We start from the raw sequence: 18,389 nt of genomic DNA on the forward strand, positions 1-18,389 counted from the left end.
TATCAAAATTATGATAATTTTGAAAACTGACATCATAAAAGTGGAAACACCTTTTTCTTGTTTCCTTTTTTGGTTTTTAGTTTTCAAAAAACAGAAAATTGAAAACCAAAACTGATGCCAAACATACTAAAAATGAGTGTTTATTTCAATAAAAGTACGTGTAAAGAACTAAAGAAATTTATAGATAAATCACATTATTACGTGAATTGCACATATGACGACAAGGTGATGACAATGTAATGCTATATGTTCTCTCACATTTTTCTTGAAGTAGGATTAGCTAATTAGGTATATATCAGCTAATTACGGAGTAATAAAACTTGTAAAAACTTGAATTAGAAAACTTCCAACTATTACTAATTTACCTTTCTAGTCCGGAAAATGAGTCCTAAGGTAGGGTATGATCAATATTCTACGTACTAATTTTGATTGCATGCCGCTAATTTGGGAATTTTTCCTTAATTAAACATATCATTGATCGATAGAATAATTTAATTACATTATTATATCTGGATCAATAATATATTGATGTGGTCATACATGATACAAAAAAGGGCTCGACTTGGAACGTCATTCTTCTTTGATGGAATCTGTATGTGTATCACAATAGTGTTTTAATAAATAATAAATAATAATGCAATGTTTAGGTACATTGAAAGATTACTGGACCATCTTATAAAGTGTGTAAATTATTATAGATTATTTTTGACAAATTATTATAGATTATCAATTTGATGGAATTGTACATAAATTAAATATTATTGCTAGCCACCCCTGGGCTAGCTAAATAAATTATAGCTAGGTTATTAATTTATTACCAACAACGACCATGGGTCAGGGATTCCCATATGCTTCGTTAGTTCGTTATACACTTATACGGTTATACCCTCGCTCTACTCTTAAGTGTTGTCTTGTATAATTAGGGCTAGTTATGTTGTGAACAGTATCATTTTAAAAGACTTGACTTTTATGCAGAGCCTAATTTACAAGTAAATTAAATTTCACAAATAATCCTATATCAAACATATTATAAAACATAAGTTTTCATATGTGGCTGACCACACTGTGTGTCCAATCATTATAGGGTTACTTCACTAGTGTTATAGAGGTTACTCACTAAGTGTTTCAATTGTTAATCGGTTTACTTTGTTCTTTTACAAGCTGTCATATAGTGTGGCCAAACGCATACAAAACACGCTAATTTTATATTGTTTAATATTAAAAAATTATTAAATGTAATTAGTGTGTCGAAGTTATGTCCAAGAAGTGTTGAGCTAGTTTCGACATCTAAAGATTTAAGAGTCATGTTGAAGTATATTGTTATTCTTCTTCTTTAATCTTTATGGGGACATCTAAAAAGTGAAATCACTACTCTTAATTATTTTCCACTAAACTCAATTGATTTTATCAGGGGGAGTACTTCAAAGTATCATTGTATCAATAGTCTTTTGTGTTAGATAAATAATTTCCATAATATAAATATATAATTCATTAATCCCATACGACATCTTCTATTTTTCTTTTAAAAATCTAAATTTATATTAATTTAACTTAAAAGGTATTCACAAAATGACCTATGCAATGGTCCTGTGCCCTATGGTAACCAATAAGAAGTATTTAGATAATGCATTATCTAAATTTATCCATTATTATTGTTCCATCCTTGTCCCCCCTTCTTTACATTAGGAAAAAAAAAGGCCAATTTAAAGGGTAAAATCCTTTAACTCTTTTTTAGTTTTTGTGATTGTCAACTTTTTTGTTGATTATTTTTTAGTATTAAAAGGTAATATATATACCATCATTAAATAATAAACAAAGTTTTATGTTCATTATTTGATATATCTCACAATATTATATTAAGTACTTGTTCTTTCAAACTTTAGAATTAAGGTTTTGATTTTTTTAATTATTACTCTGTATGATCTTATGATTTGATTGTATTTGAACTTGGGGTGGTTGTAGGTCTTATTAACCCTTATCATAATTTTTAAAGATTTATATAATCTCTAAATATTCATGTAATCCTTATTTAAGCTTATTTTTCTTGAAATAAGTGATGAGAATAAGGTGAACAAAAAAGACCGACCTACATAAAGATAAGATAAGTACAGTTTAAATGATGCTTTTTTTTTTTTTTCAATTGATAAGCTTATCTAAATTAACTTATCGGACTTGATTTAGACTTTTTTGTATGGTTACACGTGATTGATGGTCGATCATCCCTGGCTTAATTAGTTATAAAACTTATTTTTTAAGATGAATTGAATCCACGTCTAGTTCTAATAAAGGTTAATAGGCTAAGGGTATTATACCAATGAATAAAGTCCAATTTACAATTTTAATTAGTGTGTTAAATAATCTGAATATATACATGGTGTAACTAGATAAGTTTTGATCGATAAGTTTAAAATTAAACCTCCTTCTAAGGACCTGTTTACATGTACTGAAGTGAGCTGAACTGAACCAATTTGAGCTAAAATGAGCTGAACTGAAATGAGCTGAAAATAATATTTTATGAAAGAAGGAAATTAGAAGCTAAACTGAACTGATTGAAGCCGAACTGAACTAAAATTAAGCTAAAGTAAAGAGTACCTAATTAACTTTAAGTGCTATATAATACGAAGTACATCTAGGCAATGCAAAGATGTTATTGGACCCTCTAATATATATATATATATATATATATATATATAGATGTCATTTGTTTGGTAAACACTAAAGAGTGTAATTCCTTCTAATTCAAGATTACTCGTTATTTAATTCATAAGAGAATGTATAAAGAATCACACGGAAAAGACCTCTAGAATGCATGTAAGGATGCGTCATGCACTCATGTTTCATGCATAGTGAATCATGTTGTAATAACAAGATTAGTTCGTTATACAAAAGTTTGGAAATCTACATGGAATATTGTACTGTCTAACACCTTTTATTAGTTACGTTATTATGTTATCATCATAATGCAATTTTTATATCCCAACTGTCCATAAACATACGCAACAACAGTGGTTCCATCACCTACGTGTTGTGTGTTGCAGGCATTATTTGTACTGTGTAAGATGCGATACCATTTACTTTTTTTTACGCTCTAGATTGATATGATGTGATTTATGTTAAGGAAAACTCACATGTGACTTGAAACAAGTTAAACTGTCTTACGTTAGTTGATTTGGGAATAAAATCATATTAATTGGACTTGTATGTGATCAGACTCTCTCTCTCCGTACTAATAATAATTTATGACAGAGTTCAACCGAATTGAATACCATCAAAAGAGTCAAAAGTCTAAATGTTGGGACAACAGATGAATAGCAAATCAAATAAAAGAATATGACAATTTGAAAGGGTCCAGTTTTTGTTACGTAAATATGACAAGAAGGGATACAGGATGCTTCATGACTTTATATGAGTGTAAGTTCATTCATGGAACTATTATATTACACTTAATTATACCCATGAATTTAACCTAAACTATTCTCGTCTCTCAATTTGATCTTTGAACTAGTGGATATCAAATCTTTTAATTAGTTTTTTGTGTTTTTTGGGGTGGAAAGTGGAAGGTGGCTGTCTATTGTTTGTTGTACTAGCATTGTAAAATTTATTTTTTTAATTAGGTGATTTGATTATTGACAATATATCCTACACTTAAAAGCACCATGTATATATCTATTGAGTATTCTTATTTGGAATGTTAGTGTCTTAGTGAGTTAGTGAATAGTGATGCACCTTTTTTTCAACTTGAGTGCATTGAAGATTTTGAGATCACATTCTACATGAAACAAAGAAAAAAAAAACCGTGTACTTCATATTATACTTTTAATATTGTTCCAAACCATTGTATTATTCTAAACGGTAATTTTCTATAATTAAATTGTCTGTTATTATTTACAAATCATGATCATGACTTTGATGCTACATCATGGGTCATAGATTTCTATTTTGATTCTTTCACTAATCAAAAGTTCATCTCAACTTACCATGATTAGTTATTATACAAGTCAATATAATATTTTCTTTCTCAATTTAATAAACTTTAACACGTGTAATTTTATAGTGGGAGTATTAGTTATTTTAAAAAATACCGGAGTAAAGATTAATTAACAAAAAAAAAAAAAAAAAAAAAAAGTAATTGGTCAAAATGTCAATTGAATCTTCTCAACCAATGTGTCAAGTTCACTTCAAAAGTTGAAAACGTGTGAAGAATATTCATTATATCCATCTACCATTTTAAAAATATATTAATATGATAAATTTGAATAGATAGGATAATGTTTTAATTAGTGTTTTATTTAGTCAGGTCAAGTCAGCCATTCTTTTGGAATCCTTGGCCTTTTATAAAATCGTAAAGGTTGTTTCCAAGCAATTTAGTGTTGAAGATATGAAGTGGGGGAAAAGAAGAATACTTTCACTTTGGTCAAATAAAAACGTTGAACCCTTTGGCTATTGCTTGTCAAAAAGTTGAATAGAATAAAGTTTTAAGTATTTTATCGATTTTTAAATTCACTATATAGATCTTTTAAAATTCTAATATGTTGAATTATAAATCGTAGTATTTATGAGACACATGTTAGTGTTTCAAATTCATAAAGAAAGATAAAGTTAAAACACTTTATAAGATAAATAGGTTACTTCTCCTTTCGTCATACTATGTATGATTAACGAATAGTTACTTGAACTTGTAAGATAAACTCTCTCTCGATAATAGGTGCAGTCCAAACCTATATTTAACATAAAATCGCTCAAATCTCATTTTAGATTTTTTTTTTCAAACAAAAGACCAATTTATTTACTTCGTATTTTATTATTATTTCCTGATTACACGAGGGTGATAGAATTGAGATTCATGAAATTCTTACTTTTTATAATCTCTTGGACTTTGTTTTTAATTGGAGTTTGAAGTTTATACATGTGCAAAGATTTGTATACAAACTTTTGGGTTTTGGGAATGCAGTTTATTCTTGGGCCTGAACTATATTAATTATTAGTTCATTTAGTCTTGGGCCCTCTTGGACCAACCCAGCCCAATTCAATCTTGAACCAGCCCAACCATAAAAAATGGATATCCAAAAAAAATGGTATGTCAAATAGTCCGAATACCTGATATAAAAAACAAGAGTATTTGTAAAGATGAGAGTGGATAAGATTGGATCCACCAATTATCCAATCAGAAATCAGGATACTTAACTCACAACCATGAATTCTAACTTTGAAGGATAACCTCTTCTTTCTTTATTTTCTCTTTCCAAATCTTTAACTTAGTAAGTATACTATTATACTATATTGTCACTCTTCTCATTCTTAAAACTCTTTACTCAATTTTTTGTGCTTTTGGTACAACTATATTTTTTATTAGGGAGGCTTGTAAAAATGGCTGCAACCACATCGCCAATGGCTAGCCAATTAAAGAGTGGGTTCACCACTAGGGCTCTTGTGGCTCCTAAGGGCATTTCCGGCCCTGCTTTGCGAGCTTTCCCTTCTTCTAGGAGGAACGTTTCTTTTACCATCAAGGCTGTTCAATCCGAAAAGGTATTATTATGCTCATATTAGGTTACGTGTTATATTGCTATGTGCTCCTATTGTTTATTTTGTGACACAAACACAAGATGTTCGGTATTAACTGTATTAAGTATAGTCGATCATACAATAATCTATAAATTGAACTATATAACGTTTGTGAATAGTATTGATTGTGATTACAATGAACACGTCTAGTCATGAATTCACCTCTAATAGTTATATGGATTTTAGATGAAACGATTGATGATTAGTCGTAGATAAATGATGACATTAGATTATTGTTACGCCAAGGTATGTATTACTCCGTACACAGATATTAAATGCATTGATGGCAAAATTTAGCTTTCTTAGGTATGGAATAATAAGTGGTGTAACTTAATATTAGTTGATAATCATGTGAATTAGTGGAGATTTAGAATAATATCGTACCAAATCTATAGTTATATTTTGGAACGCACACTAAAATTGATATTGACAGTAATTTGGTACATTGAGCTGACCAGAAATTCGGTGATCTAGATCTTTGATGATGTATGTTTGCTGACATGTCTGGTGGTTTTGGTGATACCAGATTACCAGAACCTAGAATTGTTAAAAGGTCAACAGTTTTATTCTGAAAATTAAATATTTCTGGAGTGGCTGTTTTTTTTTGTCTTCTTAATTAAGTTTCTAATTTAAAATCTAATCTCTTCGGCTTAATTTCAGTTGAAATTCAATTCAGTTTCTAATTTGCTTTTCTCATAGACAATTCAGTTCATCTCAGTTCAGTAAATCAGAACATGCCCTTAGTCTAATTTTTTAAAATTAACCAGTCATATTATGCTTAAATAATTGGCTGTTTTTGATTGGCTGGTAGATGTTACATTTATTTTTATGTCTTTATTTAGCTAAAAGAAAAAAAGAAAAAAAAAAAGATTAAATAACAGGGATGGCTAGAGCTCTCCTCCCGCTTTCAAATGATGTAATAGCATATCATATACACTATACTTTTTTACTACTTCCATTCACATGTACGAAGTATATTATAGCTTGATTATACATTTATATGAAGTAATGGATAGTTTTTTTTTTTTTTTTTTTTTTTTTTTTTTTTATTGACGGGGAAGTAATGGATAGTTAAAATATCGGTGCTTATGAAACAAACAAAAAGAAATATAAAAAGTAGTCTGTAACATCTTTAATATATTCGATTTTCATAATGGATATAGGTAGGAATAAATGATTAGAAAATCTAAAGTTCTTCAAGGGTTGAATAACACTCAATAACTTAAACGATCAAATTGATCACTAATAGTTTGAGCTCATTATTACTAGGAGTTGTAATATTTTTTTTTGTCAGTATATTTTTTCGGATATAAACTTGCAATATGTTCAGAGAATAGTTTGCTAAATAATTTTGTCTACATCATTGCCATTTATATAATTATACGCCCCGATTAACCGATAAGTTATGAACAAAATTAACTTTGTTTATAATTAATTTCTTTGACAGCCAACATACCAAGTAATCCAGCCTCTAAATGGAGACCCATTCATTGGTGGGCTTGAGACCCCAGTGACATCCAGCCCATTGATTGCCTGGTACCTATCCAACCTCCCAGCCTACAGGACTGCAGTCAACCCACTTCTACGTGGTGTTGAGGTGGGCTTGGCCCATGGATTTCTTTTGGTTGGCCCATTTGTCAAGGCTGGCCCATTAAGAAACACTGAGTATGCTGGTGCTGCAGGTTCCTTAGCTGCTGCAGGACTTGTAGTAATCCTAAGCATTTGCTTGACTATGTATGGTATTGCTTCCTTCAAGGAGGGAGAGCCCTCTATCGCCCCGTCTTTGACATTGACCGGGCGAAAGAAGCAGCCCGACCAGCTCCAGACTGCTGATGGGTGGGCTAAGTTCACCGGAGGGTTCTTCTTCGGTGGTGTTTCCGGTGTTACATGGGCTTACTTCCTCATGTACGTTCTCAACCTTCCTTACTACTTCAAGTGAGTTAGGAATTTGAGATCATGGGTAGTATGGTTCTGGTTGTAAGGGGCTAAACTTCTATTATTGTGAAGATGGAAAAAGATATTGTATATTCAAGGAAATACTCTGCTTTCTGTTTGCTCCTTAATTTGCTTTGTTCTTGTATCTGCTTTAATTTGTATAGTTACAAGACTTACAACTAGAAGTAATCAACATTTTGCTAATTGAAATCTACTTTGACAACGAATTTCAAATATACGCATTAATTTCCAATATCCATCCCAATAATAGGTCACTTCTCTATGATAGTTCGTCCCAAATTAATTGAATTGAAAACCTTTTAAGTTTCTATAGTGAAAAATATAAATCATCCCAAATCTCTCCCGTCTGCGTACATTTTTTGTGCAAATAAATTATTATACAATGCATCGGAAAATCACAAGTGTGAATCCTTCAACGCATATAATACACAAGATATGACATGAATACTTGTGACTATCATAAAAAAAACGGAGTGAAAAGTGAAAGATTTTCTACATCCTCTCCCTCTGATGGTCGTATTGGTCGAGTATTTTTCTTTTCCAGCTAAGCAAGACTGTACACGTACGTCTCATGAATCATTCAAGTTGCTTCCATCTTTCTAAAGTATAGAGGAAAAGGAGTGGGATAATGATAATTGAGTAATCTAGAAATAATAATCACATTCACATTTACATAAAATTCATTTTCTTTTCCTTCCTACGTATCACAACTTGTTCTTTACAACAAATGAGTACACTCTAGATCAAACCAATCATAACCAACCACAGTACAAATATGCAATATGATTATGGAGGTTGTGGTGGTGCATTATAAAAACTGCCATGATTTGTACATAATCACACAAAACCTAGCACAATCAATTGGTTGTTGGTGTAGTGGTGATTGGGACTACACTTGGTAGGGAGGACTCGTGTTCGATCCCCCGCAACAACAATCGGGAGGGGACTGGAACCTAACCACCCAGAACTGATCCCCGAATCCGGATTAGCCCAAAGGGTGAACCGGGTAGAACACCAAAAAAAAAAAAAACACAAAACCTAGCACAATACAAACCACATCATATCATATAATATATGCCCACAAAATAGAACCAACTTTGATTGCAAGACATATATATAATACAAAGTATTATATTTATAATATATGATCAAAAGCAAAGATTTATATTAAATCTTCAAGACTAAGCCAATGAAGAGGAGGCATTGAAACTACTAACAAAGGTTGGACGGTCTTTTTCAGGAGCAGTTGCAAGATTATTAAACTGCTTCAAGGTAACAGCAGATGATGCAGGGTGATTGTGAGACGACGAAGACGACAGCAGCTCGGATGTGATGAGGTTATCCCACCCTATAAGTGGGTCTGTTTTAGCTAGGTTATCCCACCCAATGTGTGTTACGTGCTTCACATCGGTTGGACACCCAATTTCCATGTTCATCCCCAACTCTGCCATTTCATCTTCATAAACTGGAAGAGAGAAAATTGGAAGGAAAAGTTTAAAAAAATTCTGAAAATAACAAAAAAAAAAAAAAAGGGTGCAAGGAACCATAAGTCTATATAGTACAGATTAAGATTGTACTACACCTTGTTATTTTGTACTCGTAAGACATTTAGAATAACACTGATAATAATTGTAAAGTCACCTTGATCTCACAATAAGTTATTAAGCACATAAGACAGTAATACACATTTTTTTTTAAATAAAAGGATCGGAGTGAGTATTATTTAGAGGTGTTTGGCAAGATGCAAAAAAGTCTAAACTGGTTGAAATGCAAATGAAATGATGAAGTCTTTATTTAATTTTATCTAGGTAAATGCATTTTTTTGTTTTCCCTATTTTGCATTCAATATTTTCAAATACATATATTCTGTACTACAACATATATATTGTAATACGTAGTATCAACTTAAAATTTGCAATTAGTTCGACAGCTAAAGACATTTTAAAGTGTAACGTAGAAAAATGTCTAGCTCAAATTCAGCGCGCCAGCATTATTGCAGTGAACAAGAAGATGATCATCAAACCAAATAACATAGGTGCTATGTAACGCATATAATACAAATAATATGGTAGCGATCTTAATTTTATAAACTCATCTTAGTCATCTACGAAGTATTAGCTTTTCAACGAACAGGTTTTATTAGGCATGTGAATGGTATTGGTTCATTGCAGTACACATGCATGCATAGAGAGGAGAATTTGAAATCACCGAAAGAGTTGATTATATAAGACCCTTAGTCTAAACTGTTAGATTAAGAGTTCGATATCACATAGATGCATGTACACAAGATTGAATTTTTGTTATATTGCTCCGTAAGTTTAGGAGTTTTCTTTTGATTCACCCTTAGACCATACACATATTACTTTCAAGGCAACTTTGATGTACCGTAGTTTGGAATGGATAATCATAGAAAATTAAACAAACTTAAGGAAAAACGAGGAGCCACGTGACTTACTGAATAGTTGCGACAAACTTTTGAAACCTTTCACTAGCCTGTTAACCCCAGTGGACAAGTTAGTTCTTGGAAGTGCCAAAAACCTTGAAGAATTCTTCATGCTCTCACCAGATAAGCTTTCATCGTCGTCCTCTTCTTCCTGGATTCCTAGAAGTAATTACAAACAAGAAAAATTAATTAAAACACCAACTTTTAATCAAGTCCATGAATAAAGATTAAGAGCATATAAATATTATCATACTTAATGAAGGGGAATGTAAGTCTGCTTTTGATCTTCTAGGCCTTGGTTCAGCAACAGCAACACTAGCTTGCGAAGCACAGCCCATGGAGAAAGGAAGAACGACGAATTTCTCCATTCGATCTCTCACTTTACCCTGGACACCCATAGCAAAGTCAACAAAGATAGACAAAAGACACAAAGAGATTGAGAGATATATGCAAAGACGTAAATATTGTAAAATTGACAATACCACGGTACGTCGAAAGCAAATCAATGTCAAATTAGAGCAAAAAGACAGGTCTTAGCAGCAAAAAATTGTACCTAAATCCTAGTATCTAACAATTGATGTCTAAGTTCTGTGGTGGGCTCTCCTCTATCTTTGTTCCACTAACCTCTCTTGTGAGAAAAGCCACCAAAACCCCATTACTATTTGGTTTCTCAACATTACTACTCTCTTTACTTGATTAGTACTCAATCTCCAAGAGTGGAACATAAGCGATATTACGTATTTTTAATCCACAGCTAAAACTGATGGTGATGCTGATTTTGAGCATTTCTTTATCCCAAAGTAGCTAATGATGAGGAAATTAGAATAATAGCACTAGTCAAAAAATGATACATTCCCTACTCCAACAAGAACAATATTCAAGGCAACAACAAGAGGTGGTAAACAAGCTATTTGAATCAGGTTTTGGTTTCGGTCAAATCGGATGTAGGGGAAGTTCAACTTTGGTGAGATATTTATTAATGTCAATTCAAAAGGAAAGTGGAGCAATTAATAAAATACGGAGGGAGTACTGGTTTTCGGCTTGGGTTGGGTTTTTCTGGTTCGGGTCAAAACAAGTTTATTTACTATAGGTTATTTTAGTATGATACAGCATACAGGTCAGTTTTGCAAAGTCTTGTAACTGCTGAAAACAAAAAATCTTGTTTTAAAAAGTAAGCAAGTTTTGATCAAATAAGTTTTCAATGAGTAACCTTACAGCTGTTGTATGATAAATAAAATAATGAAAAGGTGTACACACTTGATCGACTAAAATCATGTCAAAAATCCACCTTAATATGTGAACCAGCTGCAGAAGAAATAAGATAAGCAGCCAAGAACCAATGATTATCATGATAATGCAGAACACTATCATCATAATGAGAATATAGGTACATCATTAATTTAAAGTAACAGAAGATGAGAAGAACCTATAAGATTAAAGCGAAGGAGTGAAAGAACATAGAAGCTAGAAAAAGAAGCATTATCTTAAGCACCTAATATCAGTAAGTTCCAATTTGATGACTTGATCTTTAAGGCTCTTCTTAATTAAAACATAAATTTCATTAAACGATGACGTACCTACAGAGAATTCAGGGGAGAGTGTTGATGAAAGATATACATAAAAGAAGTGTAGTAAAAGCCTGGTCAATTAACTTTTAGGGAAAACACTTAAAAACACAGTTTCACAGAATAAAAAGGGCCACTTCAAAAAAAGCCTCAATCCTTACAATTCAAAAGGGAAGGGGGGGGGGGAATATCTGGTTTTAAGTTATTCAAACAGGACTGCATAGCTGAATGTATAAATAAACTAGAACAATAATGAAATCGGAAGATCATTTTCTAAAAGATGCACAAACATAAGGAAGAAGACTTGATGGATGATTTTTATTTCAAGGAAGTGTAGGTTGAGAAATGTTGATCTGATCATGAAAACTTGTCAGATAAACAAGAATACAAGATACAGTGAAACATAAAGCTTCAAAGGATTTATGAACATTATACCTGCCCAAGCCCAAACATTGCCAAGTATCTGAAAGACATGAATCGATGAAACAAGGCGATTTACAACCATTCATAGCTGCTTTTTGGTCTCTGAACTTTGAACAATAAAAAACAGAACACCAATAAACCCTGTTCTAATATTTGAGCTTGAATGATACTCTGTACTCCACATTTTGAACATAATGTGAATGCCAGGACAATAACAACCAATATGGTCACTCAGTTTAGAGTTCACCAATACATGCCATCAAGGTGTCATGCATGACAAATTACTTCCAGCTCACCAGTAATCTCCACAAGAACAGAGTCCATCCTTGAAATGGTGAAATCTACGAATATCTCTGACGATTATTTCCCTGCCTAAAAGCTGAGAGGTGTACTTCAGAAAATTATGACAATCTGTACAGACTCGAAGATTTTTCATGACCCGTATTGGTGTTAAACTAGTCGTGCTAATGATACCATATACAACGGCAAGCTTCTCACTATGACTACGGAGAAACATTTCCTGCTGTTCCTCTTCTACATCTTGAGTAACCTGCTCTAAATTAGTACAATAGCCTATCTCCTTTAGCCTACCAATTAGGTTGTCCAAATAAGAATAAATATCAGCTTCTTGTGGATGAGTCCTATCACCCATCACAAAAGTATGAACTTGGTTGTTCAGTTGTATCCAAGATTGACCTGGGTGCTTTCTAACGCCTTTCTTCTGCATTGAACTCCTAACTCTAGCAGATTCTTCCCATCTGTTACTGGTAGCACACATGTTGGATAGCAAAACATAAGGTTCTGCATCCAATGGTTCGAGTTCAAGCAACTTTTCTGACACCCATTTTCCCATATCATAACTTTTGTGGAGTCGACAAGAGGATAAGAAGGCCCTCCATACCGAGCTAAGATGTGATAGATTGTTCTCGTAAATGAAGTTCTTTATCTCATCCAGGTAGCCAGCACGGCCAAAGAGATCAACCATGCAAGTAAAGTGTTCAACTCCAGGCTTAATTTTGTAAACTTCTTTCATTACGGAGAAAAAATTGTGGCCTTCGTCAACAAGCCCGGCATGGCTGCATGCGGTTAGAACTGCCACAAAGGTAATCTCATTTGGTTGAACATCATCTTCCAGCATCATTTGAAATAGTCTAACGGCTTCTCTACCTAGCCCATGGAAGGCATATCCGTTTATAATAGCTGTCCACAAAATAGTGTTCCTTGTGACAGTTTGATCAAATACTGTCTGCGCATTCCCTAAACTTCCACATTTGGAATACATATCAACCAACGACGAGCAAAAAACCAAATCGAATTTGTGTCCCACCTTATGTGTGAGGCCATGAATCTGCTCACCAAATTCCAAAAACCCATAATCAGCACATACAGAGACAATAGTAGTCAGAGTATATTTATCAACTCCAATTCCTTCACGAACCATATGGCAGAACATTTCCAAGGCTTCTCCAAACCTTCCATTCTGAGCATATCCTGAAAGCATGGAGCTCCAAGAAACAGTGTCCATCTTTAAATTTTCACCATTTATCTTAGAAGCATGTTTATTAGAAAATCCTTGAGGCATTTGCTTGAATACAACAGATGCCTTATCAATCACCCCACACTTGGAATACATATCAATTAGTGAAGTTCTTATATACTCATTATCATAGAATCTAAGCCTGATCAATCGAGCATGTAGCTGTGCCCCAAGCCCCAATATAGATAATGAAGAAACCAAAGCCAACGTAATAGCATATGTAAATTCATCAAAACAAGCTTGTTCTTTAACCATTTCATAAAGGAGTTCCAACGCCGTTCCTTCAAACCCATTTTTCATCATTCCTGATATAACAGTATTCCAGGTTGCAACATCTTTAGTGGACAATCTTCTAAACATACCAAGAGAGCTCTCTACATTACCACTTTCCATGTTAGCTTTAATCATTATATTACACGAAACGGTATCCACACAATCTGTACACTCAAACAACTTATTAGCATAATCAAGCTCTTCAGATTTCACATAAAAATCAATAATAGAGTTCTTCAACACAGCATCCAAATCAATCCCATGTTTCAGTATCCACCCATGAATTGCCTTACCATTATAAACCAACCCTATAGAAGAACAACACTTGAATACACTTGACAATGTAAACCCATTTGGACACACACCCTCCACTAGCATTCGAGAAAAACAATCCAACCCAACTCGAAACAATCCGATTCGAGCAAAACCCGAAATCAGAACCGTCCAAGTACGAACATTTCTCTCAGACATTTCATCGAACAGGTTCTGGGCAGAACCCAAATCTTTGAATTTCGCATAAAGACTCAAAACATAGTTCCCAACATTCAAATCAACAATGGAACCACTCTTTATTACCCTCCCATGAAGGGTGTGAAGCGTTCGTTCATCCTTCAAATCATCAATAAACCCCAATAATTGTGGTTGTTTTTCATGCTGTTTAGAGGAGACAGAAGCATGGAATCGTTGAATTTGTTTCTGGGTAATCTTAATCTGGGTTGAATTATAAGAAATTAGGGTTTTCAAAGGGTTTAAGCAATTGCTCATCAAAGCGACGGAATAACAGAAGAATTTGGGACGTAAAAGCGTACATTGCATTGTACAAGAAATGCAGTTCAAACTTCAAAAACCAATAGTTTAAGAGTATGACTTAATTCAATTTTAGCGATAATTAGCACACTTATCTCATTTGTTTCTCAAGGGAAAAGAGTTTTCTCCCGCCTTTTAGTTTGATTTTTTAAAAGGGTTTCACTTGTAACTAGTTGAAAGAAAAATGGGCACCTAGATTCAACATCTCCTTATGTGCATTGCTAAACACCGCCAACAAAAACGATCATCACCGCCAACATTTGGTATGAATGGACAATCATACCCTTACTAATTCACCACTCCTTATCCTCCCGGCAACCAACAACCCCTTCCGATTGGCGATGACCACCACCACCCTGACCGGCGACCCATCACACCCTCCTCTATCACAACCCACCACCTCCCCTCGTCGGCGGGAAGGTGGCGGTTTATTTATTATGAGTATTATTTTTTTATTTCAGGTAGAAGCCCAAAACTAGTTACCGCGCCCAAAATCGGTAACCGGTTTTGGGCTCCGGTTATTGCGCACGGTAACCGATTTTGGGCTCCGATTGGTACGGTTGCCAGAAAAGAAAAAAAAACAAAAAAAAAAAAACAAAAAACCACCTTTCCACCGGTGAGGGAAGGAGGTGGGTTGTCTTTGAGGGGGATGTGGTAGGTCGCCGGTCAGGGTAGTGGTGGTGGTCGTCGTCGGTCAATGTGGTGGTCGTGGTGTTTGTCGTCATCAATTGGGGTGGTGGTGGTGTCAAGGTATTAGTGATTGGTGACAAGAGGGAAGATAGTGGTGAAGTACTAAGGGTGTGGTTGTCCATCATTCACACTAAATGTTGGCGATTTTGATCATTTTGGATATCACACCCAAGCTATTTTACATGTCAAACAACATTTTCATACATGGATTAGGTCCGTTGTAAGCCCTTCAAAACAAGCATGACGAAAACTAGTGACATGTAAGAGTAAGACTAATGAGTAAAACTTCTCAATTTCTCATATGAGCTAGTACGAAGCATTGTTGTATCAACATAATCATGTCTTAATCCATGTGTATGAAGTTTAAAAAAAAAAAAAAAAAAGATTGAGTCAAAACACCAATCAAAAACAATCAATCAGGAGTTAAATTTCCATTAATTACTTAACCATTACCTTTTTTTTTTAACCTCTAGCAAATAAAATATTATTACTCATCAAGGAAGAAAACACAAACACCAACGCAGCTAAAGATTACAACTTAACACAACTCCAGCATACAATAGAAACTCTATTGTTCCTGTATACTATTACTAGCATTATAGCATCAGTATCACCTCTGTTAATCCTTCTATATATGAAAGACTAATAAATCTAGATCAGAGACGCTTCATTTGCAATCAGCAAGTTGTACACAATTTTCATGAACTCAATTACTTAGACTTGATCTAGATGAAAGCACAAGGCAGGCATATATAGTTACACAACATCAATCGTAGGACGGCTGCTCTCTTCTACTACCGGAACAGACTTAACTTTACAGCTTCTTTCATTCCTACACCCTTCGGCGAATTTCATGCTTACTTTATGTAGTCCTTGTTCCTGCTCATCTGCATCCCATTCCCTCAGGTAATAGTCTTCCTCAGTAACACCCGGTTTCGGACCAGCCAACATACCGCCCCATTGAGGGAAATATATTGAAGATAAGCTAAGTGTAGTAACAATGATTATAATACCCATGTATGTTATTCCATCTTCTAGTTTGAATTGTGAACCTCTGAAGAATATTACTTGACATATCACTGCACCTACGTTTCCTCCTGCTCCTGATATCCCCGAAACCAAACCCAATGATCTGCAAAGAACAATAATCATACAAACAAAGATCAATTAATTAATCCCCCGTGTTTTGCAACTAATAGTTAACAGAGGTAGTATTACGTGAATGATTGTTAATTACCTTCTAGAGACAAAGGGAACAACCCCGAATGTGAGTCCTTCGGAAGCTTGAACAAGAAAGCAAAAGATCAACATGACCGCAATGGTAGCGCCTAAAGTGTCAAGGCGTCCCATAACAATACACATTACACCACTTAGTGTCTGAACACCCCACCACCCCCACAATCTCCCCCTCATTCCATACTTTTTCGCCATGAAGTCGGAGAACAATCCACCACATGACCTAGAGAAAATATTAACCATCCCAAAAAGTGCACCAACAATGCCTGCTAGGCTAAGGTTAAGATTAAATCGGTCATAGAAGTAGGAAACAATTATGTTTGTTACGGCTAGCTCAACTCCGAAACAGAATCCGTATCCTATAGCAGTGATCCAACCCCTATAGTTGGTGATCGCGTGATACACAATCTTCTTCGCGTTGTCCTTGTGCATTTCACCGGATTTTTGGAGCTTAAGAAAGTTTCCATCAGGAAGGTCTTGGCCTAATAGCATGACTGCAAATGCTGAAAACATTTGCAAAAAAGCGGGCAAGAAAAATGAAACCCTCCAGGCTGTAAAAGGCGTGTCAGCCTTAGTATTATTTAAAATAAAATTATATAGAAGTGGCATCAGAAGGTTAGCCACCCCTCCGCCGAGGTTCCCCCACCCACCCGACTGGCCGTTCGCAATGCCAACAACCTTAGGAGAAAACATACAACTCATCCAATACTGTGTAGACACAAAAGTGGCTAAAGAAAATCCGGTAAAAAACCGCATCATAAAAAAGGCGGCGGGTGAGCTAGCCATAGAAGAGAGAAAAACAGCAGGGACAGTAAGAAAACAGACAGTGGCAGAGGCGAGGCGAGGGCCGGCTAAGTCACAGGCAGCACCTAAGGCAAGACGGGCGAAAATCGCCCCCGCAACGGAACCAACGCCGGCATTGCCAATGTCAGTGGCTGTAAGGTTGAGATTATCACGGATGATTGGAAGCAAAGGTGGAGCTGCGAAAGTACATACAAAACAAGTGAAATATTGAAACCAACTCAAATGAAATGCTCTCATATGAGGTTTTTCTACAGAAAATAATGGAAATATCATTGCTTTATTTTCTGTATCAATTGGATAACTATATTTTTTTTGTGTTTCATCCACAGCATTGTTATTATTCTCTCCAATATTATTATTGTTTACCATATTGATATACTTCTAACTATAGTAGATAGATTAATATATCAATAAATTTAACACACTTTTATTATGTATTTCTTACTAGAAAATTTACTTTATATTTCTAGTATAACTACTATTATTTCGGGACAGAGGGAGTTTTTTTGTTTGGGGAATACAAATAAAGTTTGTATGTGTTTGGTTTGGTGAGTAATAAGGTGAAGTAGAAGACTAGAAGCTCAAGTTGAAAGAATGTGGTTCATCTAACCTAGCTTATATAGTAGTTTGCCAGATTAAAGATGCTTAATTAAACTGAAAAGGCAAATGTACGGAAACTACGGAATTAGTATTATAAGATCAAGTGGTTACAAATTTACGATTATCATACCGTACCATTATTATTATTTTTTTTTTATTGTTGTTCTTCTACTACTTATCAACACGTCATTAGAAAGGAAATTAATCACATTATAGTTGTCTTTATGATATGATATGCATATATGCATGGGTGATGCTAAAGGTCACAATTTGTTACAAATAAGGTCATAATATTTTTACTATATTCTTTTTACGGAGTACTCTATAGTATGTATCAGGAAAGCACAATAGATGTTTCATTACGTAGAAAGTGATAAAAAAATTTAACTTGCTTTAAGGTAATGATATTTCATGGCTCATGATGCTTTATTGCTTTGATTCCTCCATATTTTTGAACTTTGATAGATTTATGATCGTTGACTTTTTACTAATA

At 34.1% G+C, this 18,389-nt stretch overlaps 3 protein-coding genes across 5 annotated transcripts; 1 reads left to right on the forward strand and 2 right to left on the reverse strand.

The window, feature by feature from the left end:
• The first annotated feature begins 5,245 nt into the window (after nt 1-5,245).
• On the forward strand, nt 5,246-7,642 carry LOC145628578 (photosystem I reaction center subunit XI, chloroplastic-like). The gene is made up of 2 exons (XM_081680910.1): nt 5,246-5,526; nt 7,010-7,642. The coding sequence occupies exons 1-2, from the start codon at nt 5,368-5,370 to the stop codon at nt 7,499-7,501; spliced, it is 651 nt and encodes a 216-aa protein (XP_081537036.1). The 5' UTR covers nt 5,246-5,367; the 3' UTR covers nt 7,502-7,642.
• Nucleotides 7,402-17,665, reverse strand: LOC145627379 (high affinity nitrate transporter 2.5-like). The gene is made up of 3 exons (XM_081679770.1): nt 16,494-17,665; nt 16,055-16,388; nt 7,402-7,629 (listed from the first exon to the last, which is right to left on the reverse strand). Exons 1-3 carry the CDS (start codon nt 17,663-17,665, stop codon nt 7,591-7,593), a joined length of 1,545 nt encoding a protein of 514 aa, XP_081535896.1. The 3' UTR covers nt 7,402-7,590.
• LOC145628579 (CRIB domain-containing protein RIC4-like) lies at nt 8,594-12,015 on the reverse strand. 3 transcript variants are annotated; one of them, XM_081680911.1, is made up of 4 exons: nt 11,962-12,015; nt 10,215-10,347; nt 9,974-10,120; nt 8,594-8,983 (listed from the first exon to the last, which is right to left on the reverse strand). In XM_081680911.1, exons 1-4 carry the CDS (start codon nt 11,998-12,000, stop codon nt 8,700-8,702), a joined length of 603 nt encoding a protein of 200 aa, XP_081537037.1. In that variant the 5' UTR covers nt 12,001-12,015; the 3' UTR covers nt 8,594-8,699. The 3 variants fall into 3 exon arrangements, with proteins under 3 accessions (XP_081537037.1, XP_081537039.1, XP_081537038.1); XM_081680913.1 differs by lacking the exon at nt 11,962-12,015 and adding an exon at nt 10,444-10,574; XM_081680912.1 differs by lacking the exon at nt 11,962-12,015 and having other exon boundaries at nt 10,215-10,432.
• Nucleotides 17,666-18,389: the final 724 nt, after the last annotated feature.

This window comes from Chenopodium album, chromosome 4 (genome assembly GCF_948465745.1).
Source record: "Chenopodium album chromosome 4, dcCheAlbu1.1, whole genome shotgun sequence".
NCBI lineage: Eukaryota > Viridiplantae > Streptophyta > Magnoliopsida > Caryophyllales > Amaranthaceae > Chenopodium > Chenopodium album.